The sequence below is a fragment of the Ambystoma mexicanum genome, chromosome 11 (assembly GCF_040938575.1).
Source record: "Ambystoma mexicanum isolate Mex_15411 chromosome 11, UKY_AmexF1_1, whole genome shotgun sequence".
Taxonomy (NCBI): domain Eukaryota; kingdom Metazoa; phylum Chordata; class Amphibia; order Caudata; family Ambystomatidae; genus Ambystoma; species Ambystoma mexicanum.
This window is the reverse complement of record NC_090934.1, coordinates 1020477820-1020501502: the sequence shown is the minus strand read 5'-3', so window position 1 is coordinate 1020501502 and position 23683 is coordinate 1020477820. Positions and strand designations below refer to the sequence as shown.

At 40.0% G+C, this 23683-nt stretch overlaps 1 protein-coding gene across 3 annotated transcripts in view; it reads right to left on the bottom strand.

Annotated features, from left to right (window-relative positions):
* Window positions 1-23683, bottom strand: part of SLC24A1 (solute carrier family 24 member 1) — a 334300-nt gene that overhangs the window by 111649 nt on the left and 198968 nt on the right. For 2 of the 3 annotated variants that reach the window (XM_069624244.1, XM_069624245.1), the window contains exon 5: window positions 7818-7904. The exons of the other annotated variant lie outside the window; for it this stretch is intronic. In XM_069624244.1, the coding sequence (XP_069480345.1) occupies window positions 7818-7904 (87 nt within the window). The remainder of the gene's footprint in view (window positions 1-7817; window positions 7905-23683) is intronic. 3 annotated transcript variants of the gene reach the window in all.

Sequence of the window (23683 nt, the reverse complement as noted above, 5' to 3'; positions counted from 1 at the left end):
TGTGTGCAACCAGAAGATGATTGCTTCCTTATGCCGTAATGACAGACGCACAACTTGGGCCTTGCTGAGGGCAGATTCTAATACCTTGAGCACGAATCAGGCTTCCATGATAGCCGCAGATACATGGCTGGAGTTCTTTAAGCACAAATTTGCCTTGACCTCAATGTTTGTCAATATTAACACAAAGCAATTGAATAGTCCGATATTACCTTTACCACAATTGTCCATTCAGTACATTGAATGTGCAATTCATGCCTTAAAATGCTCCAAAGCTGCAGGGCCTGATGGCATCCCCCCATGTATGGGGTTGCTGTTGGTACTCTTGTTCAGAGTACCTTGTTCAGAGGAGAATTGCCTAGCATTTCGGCGCTGGACTGCCCCTGGGCAGGACAAAGGTTGATATGCAGGGAAATGTCTTCTCTGTGAAAGGGACAGTGGGTTAAAGACTTGGTAGAGTCTCTCCCAGGGGTTATTCACCCAAGAACAGGTCATTGGGCTGTGTTCGTGCTGGTAGAGAGATTCCCAGACCCCCCCTTTGTTCTTTATATTTAAGAACCTCAAGAGACATCCGTGCACTTGGCTAAGGTCAATTGAAAACATTCCTATTGCAAAAGCTGCCACTATCAGATACTTAGGCTATTTGATCTCCAATTCCACTGCAATCACCATGTGGAAGGAAGTCTTAAATGTAAAATCTAAAGTTCTGGCTACCCAAATGCGCATGGTCTACAAGAAACATTGTACATTTTCTTTACTTCCTTTATTCGAATTTTACACCCTCATAGTTGAGTCAATACTATTGTATGCGGTGGACATGTGCCTTGCAGACATTGACCAATTTCTTGATCAACTTCAGGGGGATTTATGGAAGGGTGTGCTGCGCCTTGCCAAGTCCTTGCCCAATGTGGTATTAAGACAGGAGTTGGGTCTGACCTCTCTGTCCGCCCGATATAACTGGCGCCAATTGTCAAACTTAGGAAAGATGCTATGTCCTCCAAAAACTCTTTATACGAGGATCTGGGTCTAATGATAGTTGCTGACAACCCCCTGTCTGTTGCAAAATATTATAACAAAATGGTGGCATTACTAGCTGAAATAGCTCTCTCCCCCACGGACTTGGAATTCCGGCTGGCGCATGTAAAACATTGTCTTTTTGCACATGACAGGTGTAAAACCTTAAACAACATAGAGGCATTGAAGACTTACAAAGAAGTGGCAACATTCTCCACAGGCAAATTGAAGAATAAAGTATACTTAGTGCAATTTCCATGTCACAAAGCAAGGGGCACATACTTGAGGTTCAAATTAAACCATTGCTAACACTGGACAAAATTAAGTGTTGGGTAACGTACACCTCGCCTACCATTGGGCATGGTTGTAGATTGTGCAATGATGCTGGCCAGAATGAATCCATAAAGCACTTGGTTATTTATTGTGCACATTTTGAAACAGTACAGCTTGCAGTATTTGGAATTGATAGAGTGGGTAATCTGGCCACTAAAAGGCAATGGCTTTGGCTTTCATGCATGTGGGGTAATAGCACTAAAGCCATCCTATTGCTTACAAGGTTCTTGAACATCTTAAATTTGGAATTGGAAAACAAATTCTTGACTGATGCTTGAAGTTAATTGTCCCTTGAGCAGTAAGCGTTCACAACGACTTGGCTATTCAAGCGGTTCTACTTGCATTTCCTCCGGAACAATATATTTTGGAATTGTGGCCTTCGACATGAATCGCATGACAAAAATGTTCTTGGTGACGTACCTGAAATATATCGCAAAAGAGTATTTTTTGTTTTCAGAGCGGATGAATTATGGTCTAGGATGTTTTTCTTTTCTTTTCTTCTCATCATGTGATATTGTTGATTTTTAAATTGGATGCCATTATGTGTAAATATTTTATTGGAATGGCGATCTATGTATTGATATGTAATGAGTTTTTCCTTTCTTTAACTGTGGAATGAGAAACGTAATTGAAATGTTGCGAAAGTTTGTTGAGCAAACTATAAACAACGCTTTGAAATTAAAAAACGAAGCTTCTTCTGCCATGTTTATCAGTATTCAGCAGCGTGTCCCACCACAGCATGTATATTTGAAGCTTTCCAAATCATTCCAAAACTTTACTCTGGCTCATATAATTCTGCGGTGGCAGTTCCATTTCTGGATACAGCTTTCCAAAGTCCTGTAAGCTCCTGATTTGTCTACCCCTCGTGGCGATTCATCTCTCTTCTTATAATTACGTACCTGCCTTTGGATTGTTACATGCTTCTCTCCATTTCTTTTGACTTCTCATTGGGTCTGTCGCTTTCAAGTTCATCCTCCGTCTTAGGGTTCTTAGCAGTTCCTTCCTTGCAGCATGCTGAGTTGAACTGATTGCAAAAAGCATTGGTGGCAATTGTGGAATCCATATGACTGTTTGTTTTCTTTTTGGCCTGTGCTGCTGAACTCAATCTCCCACGTTGTTTTCCAGCTGTAATCCAGATTACAATTCTGCTTTCCAGCATATTTGCTTATTCAGAGTGATTGGCTTCCAAATGAAGCTGGATAACAAGGGGTTTAATGCTTTTTATGTATATTTGTACCACTGTACCAAAGCACTCCACAGTAACATTATAAAGAATTGTTAAGCATAATGTTAGCATTGTGATTGGCTGGGCTTCCGAAGATTAGCCGATGATATTGATAGCGTCCTGATTCTCTTTAGAAAGCGTACTGCTTTTTAGTACACATGATGCTAATCTTAACATACAGTTACAATAAAGGTCATGGTGGATTACAATGTATTACCACAGTGTTAAAAGAGCTTTCCCTCTAGCAATAGAGATGCGATCTCTGACTTAAACAATGGGTCCTTCTGAAATGAGAGACTGATTCTTTCCTTCTCTCTAAAACCACTCTTGCTTAATTTAAAATACTCAAAATATAATTTGGCCCAATTGAGAAGATAAGCAATACTGTGATTGATAGGGCCAGCATTATCATTGTAAACGTATGGGAATGTCTCCAAGTATAGATGGCCAGACAAAATGCAGAGCCTCTTACCACAGCCAACAAAATGGCGAAAGACATTAAACGAGGTCTATTAGGGCAGCAAATAATCTCCCATTCTTTCATGTTTACCTCCTGCCTGTTTGCAAAAGGTTTTCACATAAAGAAAATGTATAAAGAAATGCATTTACTCTAATTTATAAACATTGTTTTTGCTGAAGTGTATCAGCTGTCCATCAGGTACTTCGGACACCTGATCTATCTTCTGGTGCAAGATATTGTTATGCGAGGCTGGTGAGATATCTCAGTATACTAAAGAACAAGATGTAGATTATTTACTCACACAATTTGTAGTATTATCGGTCATTATATGATATATTTTATTTATATCGCGCTCATACACAAGAGTTTCAGAGCACGAAAAAATTAGTTTGAATTATTATTAGACAATAACTATAGATTAAATCTTAGTTCATGAATATTTAAATTGTTTGTATTACATCAGTGTTGATTATATAATATATGCCACTAACAAATCAAGTACTTTGGTGGACTTGGCTATTTTTTTTATATGTTTGCTTTACTTCAGAGAAGGATCTTTCCATTTGGTCTGAACATGAGGCTGAAATACCAGAAAGAAAGATATGTACAATTCTCCTTGACTCTTGTTCTATAAATTCTGTTAATTACTAATACATGATATGCCAAGCTTTCATCAGTATGGTACACAGCATGCCTTTTCGCAAGGAGCTATTCACTTTGTTTTATAAAATTATTGTGGTAAAGAAAATTACGGATTATGTTAGTGCAATAAGACAAGAACTTGCTGACAGCACATTGAGCATTGTTCACTGTCCTGAATCTTTTCTAAGTAGAACGGAACTGCTATGCATTTGATTGCACAAATAATTTAGCAAAATGAGTCAACCCCTGCATGATTAGGGTTGATGGTGGCCACGTCTTACTATGAAACAACGTCTGCTACAGGTTGGTGATGGAAAAGGCTGCCAGGCAGAATGGAGTGGTTCTACTCCGATTCACTCGACTGAGCCCTCTGTAACATACTTTAAATCAACATTTTGACCTTATTTACCTACTACAAGGTCACATGTCAAAATGCAATGATAATGATATTTTGGCAAGCTCAGAAAAGGGTAACTCACAGCTCAATAGAATTATATCGCCACTCTTGATTGAGTTATATTGTTTAATATTATATACATAATATAGGGTCCCCGAAGCAGGTCCCTGAGGGTGCGATTTGAGGGCCAGTGAGCATTGCTGGCCAAGCGTACCTGCATGCTTTGCATATTCTGCTGTGCTCGGAAACGAAGCCTGCTGCTACAGCTACTGCCACCGACACTGCCATCGTCAGGCACTCTCCGAGCGGCAGGAACAGAAAAGGCAAGGCTTCCACAGAACTACTTTGTCATTGAATTCATTATTACAAATTGGCAAATCTTTCCGAGCACGCCACAACTGCAGTGAGCAACAAACTTATTCCAAAGAATGTACATTACTGGTCAGGATATTTGAGGAAAGGAGTTATAAAGGGGTTATAAATCATCAACTATGTCAGAAGCTTGCAAAAGAGTAGAGCGCAAATCCAGGGCAGACATGCTCAATCCTGATAATATGACTAAGGCAACTAAGCCTCAAAGAGAAAACGTGGACTTCATAACTTTGTATTTTAGAGACGCTAAGAATCTGTACAGTATTGTACTCAAACATTGGAACATTTTAAAACTGGACAGGGATATTTTCCCTTATGTTAATGAGAAACCCTCATTCGTTTATACCAAAGCACTGACACTCAAGAACAGGCTTTGTCCATCGTTTTTTGGCTGATAAAAGTTCCAAAGGTACAGACTGGTTGCAACCCATTGAAGGGTTTTATAAATACAGCAGTTGCAGTATGTGCAAGTTTGCGCATTCCGGCTGTCGTGAATTTATCAATCAACAAGGTACTAAAATCAAAATTCTGGAATTCATCAATTGTAGGACCCAGTATTTGGTCTATGCTATTATTTGTGTTTGCTTGAAGATTTATGTTGAAAGTACCATCAGACAGCTTTGTACGAGGATTAGAGAACATATCCCTAGCCTTAATAAGCAGGTAACTATTGCTGTTAGGACAAGATAACTTGAGGGTCTAAGCGCGGAACGGCAACAATCACTTTCATAGCACGTCTTTACAGGGGGTCAGGGGGACCTCCTTTGTTGATCCTGCTGCACTTGACCCTTTTTCTATAGCTGGGAAGACTAGCGCACCCGGTTCCGGTTACTCCCCACAGTGTTTTCCATTTGATATACATCTTCTTGGCACTGCTTTTGCTTATCGCATATTTATATTTCACCTTCTTTGTTTTAAACAAGACACATTGTTGAATTAAACATCAAATAACATTGCCATATGTCAAGAAATTAGTAACAAAAAACATTTCACAGATTTATTAAGGAAAACATGACAACATGCGTTATTAGAAACATAAAGAAAACAGCTACATAGTCCATGTTCCCTACAGTAACAATCCACAAACCAGCCAGAAACATTATATAGCCAGGAATAGCATTGAAAGGGTAATTTCTGGGAGTAAAAATGTACTCTGTAAAAATATTAAATACATTTTGTTGTTACTGATTTAAGATAATGAGGCCCTGCCTTCATGGTCATATTCGGGCACTATCTAGAGTTGGGTCTGCTCATCTGCATCAGACTTCTAGGTTCTATCTTTTCCTATTTATGTGTAGCTGTTCCATTTCTAAGTGAGATAACTGGGTACCAGTGTTTTTTATGACACTGTCATGTCTCATGTATACTATTGTCCAAGTGTTGCACATTGTGTGAAACACTATAAATGGTTTTAGAATCTTTATCTTGCAGCGTGAGTGTATGTATCTGCTTAGCCCTACTAGGCCCGATCACATGATGCCACTGTAGAAGTGTCTTATTTGCACTTTCAAGTTAGATCAATGACAGTGCAAGCAGGCCTGGTGTTGCCTTTTTGGGGTAGATATCGAGGTCTAAGCCAATAACTTCTTCCAGTAACTAAAGGCTGCAATTTGGACAGCTTATCTGTGTACTTGCATAGCTCTTCTGGGTGATAATACACACTCCTTGTGTGTTTGTTCTAGCACATAGATGTCAAATGAAGCGTTACATTTGTTCCATGCGTGTTCTGTGTGTCGCCTGTTGTAATTTATTTTGCTAGATCATCCGTGGCATACATGTCAGCTTTTTTCCGCCTAGCCAGATGCAAGGCTGTGTGTAATGAAATGAAAACTAATTGTATTGTGGCAATGGCATCACCGCTAATCCTAAAATACTTGAAGGTGGGGGGGGACACTCCTCAGTGACTGAAAGCAAAGATTAAAGGTTATACATCTCTGTGTAGCCAGAAACATGGTCCAGATGGCAAGACAATAAAACATACATTGATAAAGTTGCCAGTCCAGACAGCCGCATGTCCAAGCCAGCTGAGGGTCAGCAGGAGAGTTGTTTTGAGATTAAGGAAGATTGGGGCGTTTTTCGATTAAGAAAGAACAAATTGACCTCTTTGTGTGAGGACTGTGTACAAGGAAGTCACTTGTGAGCTTATCTAAGTCACAAATTGGGGGTCATATCTGATCGAAGTCTGTTTGAGGATTTCCATACTGCATGCCTCAATCCTCTCTTGCGTCCCTCTGCATCAGCTTTCAAGGTGTGTATTTAATTCTGCATTAGCACTTTCACATCAGTTATTTTAAAGTATAAGCATCTGCTCAAGTACTTTCACATCAGATCAGGACCTATAGGTATCTGCTATTGACCTTCCAGACAAAGTCACGGACTGTGCCACTATGTGCTCTTGCATATCAGGTCAGCCCAAGGAGTGTAAGGATTTGTTGTAACACTTTCAGGTCAGTCTTTGTGAGTTTTCTGTTCTAACTCTTCCAGGCCTGATCAGGCCCCATACGTGCACTTCCAGGTCCTATCTTAGTCTGTTCGAATATATGCATAGGTTACTTTTTAGGTCATGTAAATACCTGCCGTTACATTTCCAGGCTAGATATTGAGCTGTGTCGGTACATCCTCTTGTACATTGCAGTCAAAGCAACCTGTTAAAGGGAATTGCTTGAGGGCTTCAGTTAAGCGCTTTGAATCCCTAAGAATCTGATTTTGCGCATACAGGTGGATAAGATCAGGCGGGTTATGGATAGCAGTAAAGTGTGCTCACCATGAAGATACGCTAAATACTCCTCACCTACAGGTGAGAGGTTTTGTGCAAAAGATTTGAATCATTCATCGTCCTCTGGTGTAAGGGTCCTAGAGCAACCCAACTGTGCAGCTCAGAACACGGCCAATTGGGCAATCTCCTAAAGGTAAGGTTACCTCACCGAACATGTAGTGTCCACATACTGTCATGTGCAGTTATTGCCTCTTTGAATTCCTGCAAAGCCTGCCTTTTCAAACTGTCTCTTCTACAATTGTTGGCAGTCAATTACTAAAAAATGTGTTCCCAGGTGTTTTTATAGTTTTGTTTGGTTTTACAGGACCCAAAAGGCGGGGCCAAGAGTGACCTTCCAATAACATGATGAGAGTGATAATATTACTCTACACTGCAGGAAACCATGAAAGGCCGGCTCTATAACCGATCAGCATACTGTCATGGATTGATGTCTATTGAAATAGCTGCTGTGCATTATTTGCTTCTCTGTTAGTTTGTTGACCTGCTTCCTGTTTTTATCGATTTGACGGCCTAGCATATATTCCCGGCAGGGTTTTTCGTAAGGTTTGGGATGTGACATGAAAGGACTATGGACAAATGGAGGCACGTTTCCTTCGCTCACCTTTGGCTTTCAATGCTTTTCTGCTCTCTGATTCTACTTGGGCTTTGGCCAGGTTGTTCATGATTTCAGCCTTGTCCTTAAACTTTGCTGCAAACAAGAAAAGGAACCTTATACACATGCCTATCATAAACAGAATGTCATTTCACTAGGCAAGAGGGCCCCTCCCCCCCCCCCTCCGATTCCTCATCCCACAATGCTCTCAATGCTCCCTATATGGAAACATCATCTCTAGGGGCCTTTCAGATACGGAAGGGGAGGGAATGCCAAATGTTCACGTCTTTAGGACCTTCCAGTTTCTGTTTTGTTAATATGGAGTATATTTTATCCTGAGTGGTTCTTCAAGGTCTTTCCATGAGAAAAAGGAGAGGGGAGGATTGGGGTAGGTAATGATGGGTGTATTTAAAGGTATCGATTGAAGTTTTTAAGAAAATCATAAAACTACAGGGGAAGCAGCTCAGGATTGAGGGCAACAGGTGGAAGGTTCCTGGAATGGTAGCTTGCAAACATTCACACACACATGCTTGATTATCTCACTTACGAACAACTTCTCATTTACTGTCACACTGTTTAGGCCACACGGTTATTATTTTTAAAATGACTGTATGTTTGTTGTGTTGTTGTCTAACTACAAGTACGTTTGCAGTATAACATGGAAATGTGTTAAACATGTCTAGTCGGGTTTATGGCTTTCTGCTGGCGGGAAAGTGCCAGCCACAGTTACACCAGCACCATCTTACCATCAGAAAAATGGCAGCATTGCTCCTTTCCTTGCAACAACACTGGCAGCAGGTGTCTTTCTCTCCTGCTCCTTACATCTTACGTAGCTGTTTATCCCCTCAAACTCCCAGTGCTTCTCCCCCAGCTATCACTTGCATCCTTAAGAGGGGAGTTGTGGGGGGGGAGACAGGGGGTACTCACCACATCCTCTGTCCTTCTCTTTTCCCTAGCCCCGGACCCTTCCTCCTCATCACCCCACCCCTTTCACCGCTGGGCCTACATATTTTTTCTTCCAGGGCCACAAGCCCCGATGCACACCTATCCCTTGGAATTTTAGTGGGTCTGTGCTCTGTGTGCTGGAGGTTGTATTCCGGCATATTGTTAGCCAGCATCTTTCAGTCAGCATGTAGACCCGCAACAGTCGAGTCATGCCATGAGGTCTTTTTAAGTTATGAAACAACAAAATGAACGATCCTTTCATGCTACTTTAGCCACTCCATCAAAGTATTGTACTCAACTGAATGAAAATAGTCTAAATACAATATCAGTATCTGTTTCTATTCTAAAGTGTGAACCGCTCTGTGAAGCAATTTAATGCATAGTTGCACGGTACAAGCTCTGAAATGGCGTTTGTTGATGGTACTCTTTGCATATGAATAAATAAAAACAATTCTCAACTGGGAAATCCGTACAGGGGGCTACTTAAAAAATGGACCGTGAAGTTATAAGAACAATTAGCCGCTGCTAATATTGACACAGAAACTCCCCTAACAAATCCAACAATGTGTGGCAAAGAAAAAAGTACTAGCCTGCGATTGGATAGCTACGTCTAATAAAAGAGGTGAACTTGTGACAACTTTAAACCTCGGTGGAGAAGCTAGACCACTGAATATCCTTCCAAAGTATCTGGAAAGATTTCCATCCAGATACCATCGGGACCAATTTTTGCAACTACGTCTAAACTTATATGCGACAAAGGAAATATTGTTTCTGAAACATCAGACAGATGCAGTTAACAACCAATGTCGATTTTGTGCAAAGGAAGTGGAGTCGCTTAAACACCTGGGTATTTAATGCAAAGGTCTGGCAATCCAAAGAAGTCACTTTCTAGGCAACTATGGCCCATTAAATGGTAATATGGATGAATGGTGGCAGATTCTGCTATCGGGCAGGAACTTCAAGCTAATATGCTCAGCAATTGACTACTTTGACAACATATTGGGAAATAGTTATGTATGTATACCGAAATGTTGGCAATTTCGTTCTAAATGATGTTATAACTACATTATGCAGATATCTGTTTTACTTCCTTTCCTTTGGATTTGAAATGACAAAATGACATGATAAATGTAAATTTAAGTTTGTTATAAACTAACATATTTTTACAATAAAATAAAAATACCAATTCCAATACAAATAACTTTTGCAAGTACCTTGAATGACAGTTCAATGTATACTACAAATACACAACATCATAACTCATATTCCCCACATGAGGCCACCATGCCTCCGTATGCCTTCCAGGTGGTGGCATTATATCATGCATGCAGTGGTCATCCAGAGTGGCCCACTTCCTGCCACAACATTCCAATAGTTGTCTGATTGAAATGGAACCTGACACAGCAGATTGTCCAAGGGAAGCAACTTGCTGATTTAGAGTGGCATAAGCCTAGAGTAAGAATCCAACTTTAGGTTTTTCTGCATTTGCAGACAGAACAAGTAGATCACATGTTACACTCGTCCCTTCCAGATTGCACGAGTATGGCACAGCCATGGACAAAACAACTTGTGCTTTACCTTGCCCTGAGGACAAACGCTGATCGTCTTTCTTTTGGGAAAACTTACTTGCAGTCCGACACTGCGAGCGGCTTCTCTGCTCTTGCCGGATCTCCCCACGCTTCCTGGAGGAGGCGGGGCTACATTGCCCACGTGACTCATCACGTGACTACAGAAGCGCACATAACGCGGAAGCTGCTGCCTGCTTCGTGTGTGCTTTACCTTGCCCTGAGGACAAACGCTGATCGTCTTTCTTTTGGGAAAACTTACTTGCAGTCCGACACTGCGAGCAGCTTCTCTGCTCTTGCCGGATCTCCCCACGCTTCCTGGAGGAGGCGGGGCTACATTGCCCACGTGACTCATCACGTGACTACAGAAGCGCACATAACGCGGAAGCTACTGCCCTTGCGGCGTTAAGCCCGGCGGGGACAAGGCCGCTAGCAGTGCTGTTTGGCGGCGGAAACTATATACGGGAGACTGCGGAGGTGTGACCTCTTTGATCCCGACAAGAAGAAATAAGGTAAATACTGTGCATTGGTGAGTCAAATCTGTTTGTAGATACGGTTCTGATATAAACTTAAATGTCTTTAACACCGCAAAGGAGTCAATCTTGCACGAGTCATCCAGTGGTGAACTTTGACACACCAATGGAGACTGTAGCTACTAGATCAAAAAGTACTTTAAATAAAATCTCTTCTACCAAAATGATAACTTTGACTCTGCGTGCTAAAACACGCTTAAAAACGCAAATCATAAACAAAGATATTAGACAATTTTGCCCGGTTGTGAAAACTACTACACAACCTAGCACACTGACTTCCTATCAACAAGAAGCTCCCATTGCGGAAGGCAATTCGGGACCTCCAAATGAAATATCAATAGAGAACATCACGAGCCTCTCTATGAAGTGCATTGAAGTACAAATGGAATCTAACCGAAACATACTAGATGGAACATCAGATTTAAATCAAGTGCACTCAGCAACGCAGATGGTTATGACTGATAATGTTGAATCTGAGGCACTGGACAATATTCCAATTTCGGATAATACCATGCTTCTATCTACTAATCAAATTGAACGAAAGAAGGTTCCAAGTACACATTTGGAAAAAATATATGAAACGCTGGAGAACGAACAGAGCGACTCTAATGAAGAAGTATTTTTGGAAGAAGCAAAACAAACGACACCTGTAAGCACAATTGCATCTCTTAATAGGTCACATACGGACTATTATAAACGAGGCTCAATGGACTCTACCATCTCAGAGTCCGTGTCGTATATTCTTCCAACGCCAAGGCATCGCGAATCTTCATGTGAAAAAGAAAAGATACTCGTAAATTCAGGACTTCTAGAAGTGACTCTTATGGCAGTTAACACCACAATTAAGAGTTTGTTCAAGTTATTTGAAACTCTTGAGATTAAGATTAACATACAATCAACCAAAATTGACCATTTAACGTCATGGATTCAAATGCACTTGGCGGAAATGGAAAAAACTGGACAAACGGAAGAATTGCCAGACAACCTGTCTAAGAGCATAGAAATTGTGACTGTACCCATCTCGCACTCTGTGAGTCTCCCTACATTCGATCATGTCATTTGCCCAATTGAAGCTGAGGCACAAACAGAGTCGCTTCAAAATACCTCATGGATAAGTATTGAAAATTCTTCTAAAACAGTGAAACAACCAATAAATAAAACTCAATATGGTCTTTTCAATAAACAAACGCGAAATAAAGGTCGTGCTACACATCTGAGCACTAGACTTTATCAATCAACGAAACGAAATAAATCATCCAATCGTCAAATCCGTACACAAACAGTGGAGTTGACAGTTCCTACAAAGTCCCATGTTGATCACACAATTAGTGGTGTTACACCAGTTCAAAAAACTCCGGTGGGAAGTTCTTTGTCAAATCAATCTATTCTACAAATAAACAAATCACCCCTTAGTCAATTGGTATTGGCATTGGATACAGCAATACCAATAGAACATGTAACTCTAACAAATCCATTGACTAAGGAGACTTACCCAAAGACTCAATTTACTAAGGCAAACGAAAAATTAACACAAGCATTGTTGACAACAACGGAGAAGCCACAAGTTGAACAACTTAAAGCAGTGATAGATGCATATATTATTCAGCGTACAAATGAGATAAAAGACCTTGTAACAAAAAAGAATTCGCAAATAAATGTGGCGAGATGTGCTGGAAATCTGGCACACCACAACACATCTTTCACTGAAAGACAATGTGTAACAGAAAGAGATAATGAAAAACAAATTAAATCCAACACTGGCTGCGATTTACAAACAATAAATGGATATCGAGGTGGTGAGATATGGCATAATCAAAATGATGAAATTAAATCAGTCGTAGAAGCTTATGTAGATACTCACTTGAAGCCATCGCACACACCTAGATGTTCAAAAGAACCTAAGGTCACGTTTTTTGATGAACAGGGATCTGGAAGTAAACTTGACCACTGTATAAAGACAAATCATGTGATCAATAATTCTAGTATCAATCAAATTGCCAAAAAGCAACCACTTGTAACAAAATTACAAAAACAGGATCTAAAGAGACAAAAAGAATTTGCGAGCCATCATACTCTAATTCTAAAATGTCGTGCGGATCCTTATCCTCAATATGATCTATCACGTACTAGTGTACTTAACATCTTTAGTGACTTACCAGAACTAGGAGACCTCACTTCATTTGACATTAACCAAGTGGAATTCATCTGCGATACTAACTTGGGGATTGTGTGTCTATGGATGAAATCTGGCATAGTTATGAATACTATATGGCAGGCGAGAATGAAAATCTTTGCAATGGGTTTCCTGCTTGCTCAAGATCCGGAAAGAAAAAACAGTGAAAAAGATATAGAGAAACAAACAATAACTATTTCACCAACAAACGTGTGTCAATGCCATAAATGCAACTCTTCAGGTTTCGCCACATTGGAAGAACGTTTTTCTCAGTTATAACCATCATTGAATCAAGAACCTGATGGGCAAAAAACAGTCAATGCCACACTTGTAAGCTGGAACACAAGGGGATATTCCCATCTTCTTACTAATCCTAATTCCTTTTTGAATGACACAGATATCATAGTCCTCCAAGAAACATGGCTAAGTGTTGCTCCAATATGGGATAACCACACTATTATAATTAATCCGGCAATAATAGCTCCGAAAGGTCGACCTATGGCAGGACTTTTGGTAGCCATCAAACTGGGAAGCAAAATACAATTACAAGCATGGGAAAACCCCAACAAGTTTATACAGATGGTTAAAATAACGATGGAGTCCCAAAGGATTGCATTAATCAATATGTATAGAAACCCAGCGGCAATTACGGATGTTTGCTTTCATCAGGAACTGTCCAAAATGTTCAATATTATTGCACAAACTAAAGAAATAACTGATGTTATTTTAGTGGGAGATCTTAATATTGACGCCTTCAAGCTTCAGTTGAGAAAAAATACACAAGAATATAAGAAGTGGAGGTGTTTAATGAAGCAATATGATATGAGAATGGCTAACGGGTCATTACCGGGAGACATTCCGCACCAAGTAACGTGGCAAAGGGGAAAATCAACAAGCACTTTAGATTACATATATCTTTCATCAAGGCTTTTCATGTTATCTACCGAATTTAAGATAATAAAGCAAGAAAGCAGTGACCATCATATGCTATCTCTAATGTGGCCAAGAGACACAAATAAAAGAAGTGTCAAATTTCAACAGATGCCACAAAAGTTGACAATTAATAATGCCAAAACACGGTTTAAGTGGACACCATCTAAACTGAAAAGCCTACATGCAAATTTGACGTCACAGAAGAGTTCATTAAATAGTCAAACATATGTGGAAACGCTCAACAGCTATAAAACCTTTTTTCTTCCATCAGGACGTTTTCATTTGCATACATATAATCAGCCTGTATCCATAAAGAAAAAAAAACATCGTAAGGAAATGAGACTAGCCAGGCGGCTTCCTTGGCCTGAAAACCAAGAAGTATGTAAAATGTTAAAAACCAGCTATAGAACCTGGATACGTGCTTATAAAGGACGTCTATTTCAACAAGATGGAGAGGCCTTCTTGACAGCCACAGTTAGTAAAAACTGTGCACAAATATGGCAATTGCTCAATTCTAAAATAAACTCAAACATTCAGCAAACTCAATTGAATGGAGCGACTGAAGACCAATGGGTAGCGCATTTTTCATCACTCTATAGAGATAAAGCTTTCCAGTATGCTCCCGAGACTCCCTCAATGGTAGCCTGGAATTTAGAGTGTTCAGAAGAAATAATCATGACACTCATATCAAAATCTTCATCATCACGAGCTGCAGGCCTTGATGGCATAACTAATTATATGCTAAAACAACATCCACAACTTTGGGCAAAGATCCTGAACTCCATTTTTCAGACAATATTGAAAACAAGGAAAATACCTGATTCATGGCGTACATCTGTCATTGTCCCGATTTTTAAAAAAGGGGACCGTAGCATACCAGCCAACTATCGTCCAATAGCACTTTTGGATGCTCCAGGCAAAATATTTAATAGATTAGTCTTAAAGGTCTTTAACAGCTGGACACTTGAAAACAAAAGCAGAGACCGTAATCAAACAGAGTTTGTTTGCGGATTAGGGACGTCAGTAAATCTAATGATCCTTAAGACATTAAAGGCTCAAGCACAACAAACTAAAACATCACTTTATTTCGCATTTATTGACTTAAATACGGCGTTTGATTCTGTCTCGCGTGTAAGACTATTACAAAAACTATCTATAGCACAGTGTCCGCAGATTCTAATTGACATAATAGCTGCGCTCCACTCAGGTACGTCCATTCAAATCCGGTTATCTACTACCGGACTGCTTTCATCAAGAATCAGCACATCAAGAGGCTTGAAACAAATGTGTATTTTGGCTTCATCACTCTTTAATTTTTTTATTCATGATGTCAAAGAAGTATTTTGCAATCTCTATACGGACTCTCCAAAAATGAATGGTCATATAATACAAGCATTATGGTATGCGGATGATCTGGTGCTAATTTCTAAGACTCCAACAGGCCTTCAAAAACTTATAACTGCACTTTCAACTTACTTTAAGAACAATGAACTCTCAATGAACATAAAAAAATCTCAGATCATCGTCGATGTTCCAAAGAGATCAAAAAGAACCAAGTTCACATGGAGAGTTAATGATATCATTTTAGATATTGTCGCAAACTACAAGTACTTAGGCACACAATTTGAAGCCAACACTGCAACTATTGCCTATAATCACATGCTACAAAGTAAATTGAATACAGCAATTTCACAGTCCAAGTTGATTCTACATAAATATGGCAAATTTTCCATCAGTTCTGCCATATTCTATTGGCAACAAAAAGCAACACCAATATTCCTTTACGGAATGGAAGCCCGAGATATAACTAATATAAAAGAGCTAGATCGAATGGAAGCCAAATTTTGGAGAAACATCCTGCAACTACCACAAGCCACTCCTGTAGCATGTATTAGATACGAACTTGGTCTTACCTCACTGAAAGCAAGATATCACTGGCAGCTGTGTGCTTTTCTTAGGAAATGTTTGATGAACATTGGAGCTGAATCAATTTTGGCTGTATTAGCGACATATATACTCAAATCAGATCATCAATTTGCAGTTGTATGGACTACCTACGTCTATCAAATAATGGTTGCAGCCGAAGTAGATTTAGAAACTCTAATACAGAATCCAGTTCGAGCTAAGAAAAAAATCTTTTTGCATGATTGGTTGGTGAATCGTACTGTCTGTTTGCAATACAGAAATTTTAAGAGTCAACTATTTCCGGATAAAAAAATGGGCACGGTTGAAAACTATTTACTAAAATCTCCATCTCCACAAGTACGCACAGCGATTATGAGAATGCGTTTCAATCTGTGGCTGACTCGAGACATCTTGGCACAGCGGAAACAAATAAAAATGATAGATAACTTTTGCAGGTTCTGTCAAAAACTAGATCAAAAAGAAACCTTAGAGCACATTATAGTAGAATGCCCTGCTTTGTGTGCAACAAGGTTTAATGCTTACAGAAATCATATGTCTGTGGTGGCCAACATACAGCCGAGCTTGAGATGGGCCTATTTGTTAAATTCTGCTAACATGAGCATATTTATTGCATCTATAGAGTTTCTGAACTGTCTGAGCTTGCGCCCTACATGTGATGCTTGAATTTCGATTGCATTTTTAAAGTAATGAAATATAAAATGGTTTCTATGAATTTTAAAATCATGTACTTTGCAATCAATTCACATGTTTGTAAAAAAGCAAAAAGGTATTCTAAATCATAATTTTGTATTATTCTTGTAAAAATCATTTCTGATTAGAAACAAGAAATAAAATAAAAAAAAACAACTCCTCATATCTATGAAACTCAAAGTTCTATTATATTTATGATTGTTTTTTTTTTAAACGTACAGTTAAAAGTTTTTGCTGGAACTATTTCTCAATCTGCCTCAATGCATTACAACATGAGCCCATGTGGAAATCATTTAAGTGAAAATATGGGTTTTAAAACCATCTTCAAACAGGGATGTTTCCTGCAAAAATCGATTTCACTGTTATGGAACTAATAGTGTCACCACTGATCACCAATGTTTGCGATTGATTAGACATGCTGGCTGGGCACACTTTGCAATTTCGTCTCATTCTTACAACTACCAATATTTGCACTCTCTAGTTTCTTAATTTGTGTTTTCTGTGGCTGCAGAAGGGAGGAGTTTGTGCGGTTTCAGGAGAGGTCACGACAGTGCCAACTAACTGCCAGTTTCAATCCTTCAAGTGTCATACTCATTGAGCAGGCTTGGAAATATTAGGTGCATCATGGCTTGTCATTCCAGTTTGGAACACTGTAATATTCCATGTTCTATAGTTGCATTGCCTAGTGCACTGGATTATTTTCACAAGAGCTATAGTCATCGGGTGCTGGAGCTCAGAACAGATACAAAATTGAGACTTCTCTGCATTTAGGGTGAACTGGCTTGTACAAGGTATGACACATTGTTTATTGCAATGGATTTAGTCACAGCTAAAAAAAGATAAGGAAGTGGGGGATATTGGATTTACCTAGTGTGGTGGAATGGAGGGTTGATCAACGCGGACAGAAGCTTGGAATATGGGAAATCAATCTGCAAATACAGGTGATGCGCAAAGAAGCCTGCACAAGTGTGGGAAAGGTGGTGAGATCCAACTACATTCTTGACTTGTGCTAGGAGGATGGGAGGTGACTAGAAACCCTCTTCAGCCTGACAAGATAACCATGCCACCTGTTTGTCCATTGTATCCCTTTGTTCATATAGCTTTACTCAGCTGATTCAGGTACCCTGGCATTGTCAAGGGAGAATGACCCGAGTCTCTCCTGGCCTCTTGGAAGTTTCCTGTCCTCCTTAAGCTCTTGAGTAGCCCTAAACTCCACCACTAAATGCAAGATGCTAACCTCCACTTGCTCCATCTTGCCATCTTTTCCCCAGGAATTAATGCTAGAGGCACAGCCCTGAGTACCATCTTCTAAACTTTCCATAGTTTGCCAGTGCAGTCCACCAACCCAATCTTTTTGATCAAATAGTGGGCATTTCGCTCCGGTCCTCCACAAAGTCTGCATCAGCGAAATGGTAAGCATTACGCCAACACATCCCTACAGAATGCAGATCACCTAATGCCAGCTTAATTACCAATGGGGAATGGTGTGATAATCCCCATGAAGGTAAGAGACATCTTTAACCGTAGATGTGTTTTCTTTTGCAAGAAACACATAGTCTATTTGATAATAGGGAATGATGTAACCCAGGTTTAAACAAATGACTGTCTGAATGAGGATGTACAACTTGCCACACATCGACCAGGCCTAGTGAGTGGGTCCTATACAATGTAGTTGGGGTATTTGTAGGTCTATTCTTGCATGAAGTACTGTAGCATGCGAGTTCTACCACATCATTGCAATCACCCACCACCAATGTTAACCCTATATCTGTGAGAATTATCCTGTCCACAGACTCTGACCTTAGTTCCAGAGAGAGTGAGGGGTATATACATTGACGAGCATGATTCTTTGCGGTCCTGTTTCTACAGTCAAGCTCATGTATTTGCATTTGTATTTGTATTTTTGTACTTATTTGAAAAACAGGGAGGTCAGTTTCGATCACAAAAGACTTACAATGCCACATTCACAGCTAGAGGAGGCATTCCAACAAAAGTTGCCTGTACAATAGCACAAAGATGAGAATGAGCGGTAAGTCAGTTTATGAGTGTGTAAAAAAGTGGGACATATACTAGAGACAAAACAAACAAAAAAACAGATGGGAAAACAGGTGACTTACAAAAGTAACATTGACATTATGTGGAAGTGCTTCAAACTGAAGAGAAGTACTACATAAATATACACAATTACATCATTAAGCATCACTGGTGTGAGTGGTGTGGTCAGGTAGGGAGGATGCACAGAGGGCAGAATGAACTCCCTCTTTAGCAAGTGAGTGAAGTTTAAGCTGAGCATTCAAGAGATCCATAGTTGTGCTGGCTTTGATTGTGATGGGCAGTAGGTTCCAGTGGAGCAGGGTGAGTAGTGAACAAGAGCGGAAGGAAGATGAGGCACAGGGAGGTCATGGGGCAGTGAGGTTGAGTGCAAAGGTGGATCAGAGGCAATAGATTGGTGAGTAAACCGAGATACAATCAGACAGGTACTGAGGAACAAGACCATTGATAGCCTTGTATACTAGGAAAAGGAACTTAAAAAGGGAGCGCTTGTGAACAGAGAACTCACTAGCATGTTGATTGTGAATAGAAGTGGGGGAGGATCTAGATAGTTTGTCGAGTGTGCTGGAGCAAAGTTGAGGGCTTTGTCTACACAGGGGAAGAAGTAGCGAGAAAGGCTAAGGAGTAGGCTTGAGCAGTAGTCATATTTGCTGAGCATGGGGGTGGAGATTAGAGTTTTCGGCGGGGCGTTTATTAAGAAAGGGATACATTTTCTGAATGTTGAGGAGGTTAATACGTGCAGCAGAGACAGTGATGAATTGTATTGTTGTCGTCGGAGGTCTGTATCAAAGAGGATCCCAAGATTGTGAGCCTTCGGCGAGGGAGCAAGAAGGTCAAACAGCCAGGAGATAGGAGAGCCACCCAGTGACAAATTGCATTGAGATCCTGAACTATCCTAAACTATTCCGAGATATGGCTGGAGGAAGGAGGGAAAGGAGAAAAGATTGAAGTGTCATCAGCAAAAAGATGATAGTGGAAGCCAATGGTCAAGATGGGCATTTCCAGGGTAGAGGTATATAGGGTGAAGAGCAGAGGTCCAAGGGCAGATCCTTGGGGCACGCTGTCAGGGAACGGGCTGGGTCAGAGGTTTACAAGTTCCAGGTTATTTTAAAACATCAACCTTCCAAGTAGGAGGCGATCCAGGTGAGAGCCCAGTGTCGGTATGACTGTACACAGTTACCAACAACACAGATTTCTTTATCAATGTAACTACCCTGTGTGTACCCTTTGTGGCACCAACATAGAACACTCTAGAGCAGTGGTATTCAAACTTTTTTATACTGAGCCCCCTGTTTCTGGGCCCCCTACATCCCAAGCTATAACTGCTTATGTGGTCTATTAAAAGCAGTCACAGTAATCTCTTTTTGCACTTTGCATTACCCTTCACCCCACCCTGGGACATGCTGCTTGCCCCTCTACGAGGGTGGGGGGGGGGGCACCTCGATCCAGAGTTTGAATACCCCTGCTCTCGAGTATTCGTTTATTTCTAAGAAAGGACACCCCTCAACAATCAAGTGGATCTCTCGAATTAGAATCAAATCAAGTTTGTGATGCCTAATGTATAGGAATTCTGCCCCATGCTTAATTGTGTCCCCCAAACCATTCACATTCTATTACATACAATTAAGGGGTGCCTTGTAGTTCATGTAAGGGTGAAAGTTCTGGCTTTAATATATAATATAAAGAAAGGCAAAGACTATGTATAATTGCATGTTCAGCTATTCACACATTGTCAGTGTTTACTACAGTAAAAACGAAAACAACTCCAAACAACTCCCCTTCCTGCCTCCCCACTTAACACTTCCTATACTACAGAAACATCTAGCACCCCACACCATCTACACCAACTAAACACTGTAAACAAATTACAGTTCTATAAACTGACAACTAGGAATGAGATCTGCCCTATTCTTTAAAATTCCAGTATGAACTTCCTGTTTATCACTGCCTCAAGGCCAATGTCCCTGGTCCCACTCAGCCCTTTGAATCCGTGGTACTAGCAGTTCCTTCTGCCCTGCATCCCTGCTGTGCCATGGCAGCTGGCATTAGACTGACCTCCCTAGCCACTGTAATTCTTTCAGATCTTTTCAAGTTTTAACCATGCCTAGGGATTCCAGTGGTCTCCTGGCACTCTCTGACGACTCAGACTGTCACTGTTATTCCCTTCTTTCCAATCACTGCTATGCATCCTACAAGCTGCTGGTGAACTATGTTCCTTCCCTACTCCCGATAGATTACCATCAGTTTTGCTGGAAATAAAAGCATATATTTGAGAACTCTATTCCTGACTTTACATTCGACAGACTCAGTTGACTTTCAATGTTTCTGGACTTCTCTTGAAAAATCTGGGAACAGAGGGACCCTGAAGCCCCCCACCAGCACTAGTACCAATCTCTTCCCCTTCTGAAGCAGTGTGTCCCTATCGCTATAATTCAATAACCTGGTAATGGTGGCCATAGTGAAGAAACCCAGAAGGGTGGTGGATCTTGCTGGCACTCTATGGGCTCTTTCTCTAGAAAAATTGTTTTACGATACTTTTTCAAGAATGTCTCGACCAACCAGGTTTCCAGAAAGTGTTCCATTGAATCCCCTTCAATATGTTCCAGCAGAAACATAATTTGCAATGGCAAATGTGAACCCATTAGCCCAAATTGTACACAAATGGGTATACACACACACACACACACACACGCATACACAAGTACAAAAACGACATATGGGTACACAAGTTTGGAGGAATGAGACAACATCTGAAAATGTAATAATATAAATACAGTGCACAACTGTGATTAGGACGTACAGCTTAGGCGGTCAAGCAAAAATTCTTTATTTTGGAACAATACCATAAAAGCAAAAGGGATGAAAGATAAAAATATAATCTTGAAAAGCCCTTATGTGTATACACTAAATTATGTCACACATATATACATTATTTCAGCTCAACAATAATAATAGAGATAAGCAGTTAAAAATGTCATAGTAAGAAATCATTAGTCAAGGAGTTTTCAGTTCTGCCTTTCTCCTTCTGACAAAAACATTAGATGCAGCAGGAAAACTAAAACACCTGCACAAAGCTCTTCACAGTCCAGCATTCGCACTCTATAATTAAGACAAGTCCTCAATTTACCAGAAAAAATCTTAGAATACCCTGGAAAAATAAATGAAGTGTTGCCGAGTCTCGGTAATGCCTTTCTGTTTTGAACCAAAGAGTCTTAAGAGGCGCAAAAGCAAAAGTGTTAAAATATAGTTTCATAAAAAGAGAGCGTGCTAATGGGGATTTAATGTCCATCAAATAGTTCTCACAATTCCAGAAAGTTTTATTTGGCAGGTAGAGCCATCTGGCTGACATAGACGATCAGAAGCCTTCTTAGACTACGCCGATTCTATGAATGCGTTGTTAATAAAACTACTACTGTTCCCGTGAGTAAGCCTTGGGTCAGACCAGAGATACCCCAGATTCAAACAAAAGAGTGTAGACTGATATGAATTAGCCATGGAAGGCTTGTTAGCACCTTCACAGCTCATCCGGTCATTGAGAGCATCACAGTAACTCCCCATCTCTTGATTGGTCCAGAGCTTAACCCAATATAGCAGAGGTTTGAGGGATATTAGTTCACTAAACCGAACCATCCTAATTCGAGATACACAAATAAGTTATGGATACTTATGGGAAGCATAAAGTAGCTTCTTAAGGATGACATTTTCTATAACTGTTACACAAGAAAGCCTACCATGGCCCTGCGGTTCTGCACCATAGACTGCTGTCCCAACGGCTTGAGATCTATAGATTTCCAGGGCCGGGCTGAACATGTTTTTACGCAACTTCTTAGTGAAGCTCAGGGTTGCTGAACATCTATGGGTCAAGGTTAAATTAGCCTTCTAAATGTGTTTTCCCCATTTGCATTGTTCGACAGTCTAAAGCCCAGATAAACAAACGAAGTAGCTTCCTCTACTGCACTGCCATTGATATAAATGTTTGTGCTGGTGTATTTCTTCATCTTCTTTCCACAACGCATAAACTTTGTTTTGTTGGCGTCACCTCTAATCCTTTCTTGCCACAGAATTTAACAAGCTGTCTGTCAAGTTTATGTACAACTTAAGCTCAATAGTAGAATTCCCCAAAAATTGCTGTGGTGCCCGCCACAGCCCGGTTAACTACTAAAAGATGCAACATTACACATGGAAGTATTCATTCCATGTTTAGGTGAACACACAACTTTTTGCTTAAAATTAAATCATAGCTGCAAGAGAACATAAATATACTATTTTTTTTGGGTTCTTGTAAGGCACCAACAACAGACAGAGACATTTCATAGCCCTCCAGAGCAAGGGCAAAGGGGAAGAGAAACCGATCTTTCACATGTTCAGGGAACATTCAGATTGGTAATACTATTTGAACAACACCTCATAAACTAGAAACCCCATTAAATAAATACAGTTCAGAGAAATTATAACAATGACGCAGAAAATTAAGGGTAATCACTAAACCTGGAAGTATTTTTCTGTGTATAGCATAGACCAAGTCTACTTTTTTTTTTAACAAACTCAAAGTCTAAAACAAAGTAGACCATATTTTCATGGTAGCCAAAAGATTCAATTCATTTAGACAGTGGGTTATTTGGGTAATGAATCTAATAATTTTTATATAAAACTTTAAAAGGCCATACAAGCATTACAAAAATACCATCGTATATTTTAGTGTGTAAAACATAAGTTCCAAATGAGCTCAACATTAGTGGCAATTTCCATAGATTGTCTAGTGAATAAACTTCCAATCATGGCAGGGACCAATGATTGCCAATTCTTTACACTAACCATAAATTAAATACTTATAGAAAAATATTTTGTGCATTTTTAATCTAACATGAGCATTCCTAATATGATAACATTCCATCTTACGTTATTGTGACTGCTCCGTATAACTCAAATACCATGAACATACCATTGCTACAACTAAGGGCCTCATCAAGTACCTAATCTATTCATAAGAATGCAATTTTCAATAAATACGAGCACACAAGTGCAAACCGAAAATATACAATTTCACCCAATAGTAAA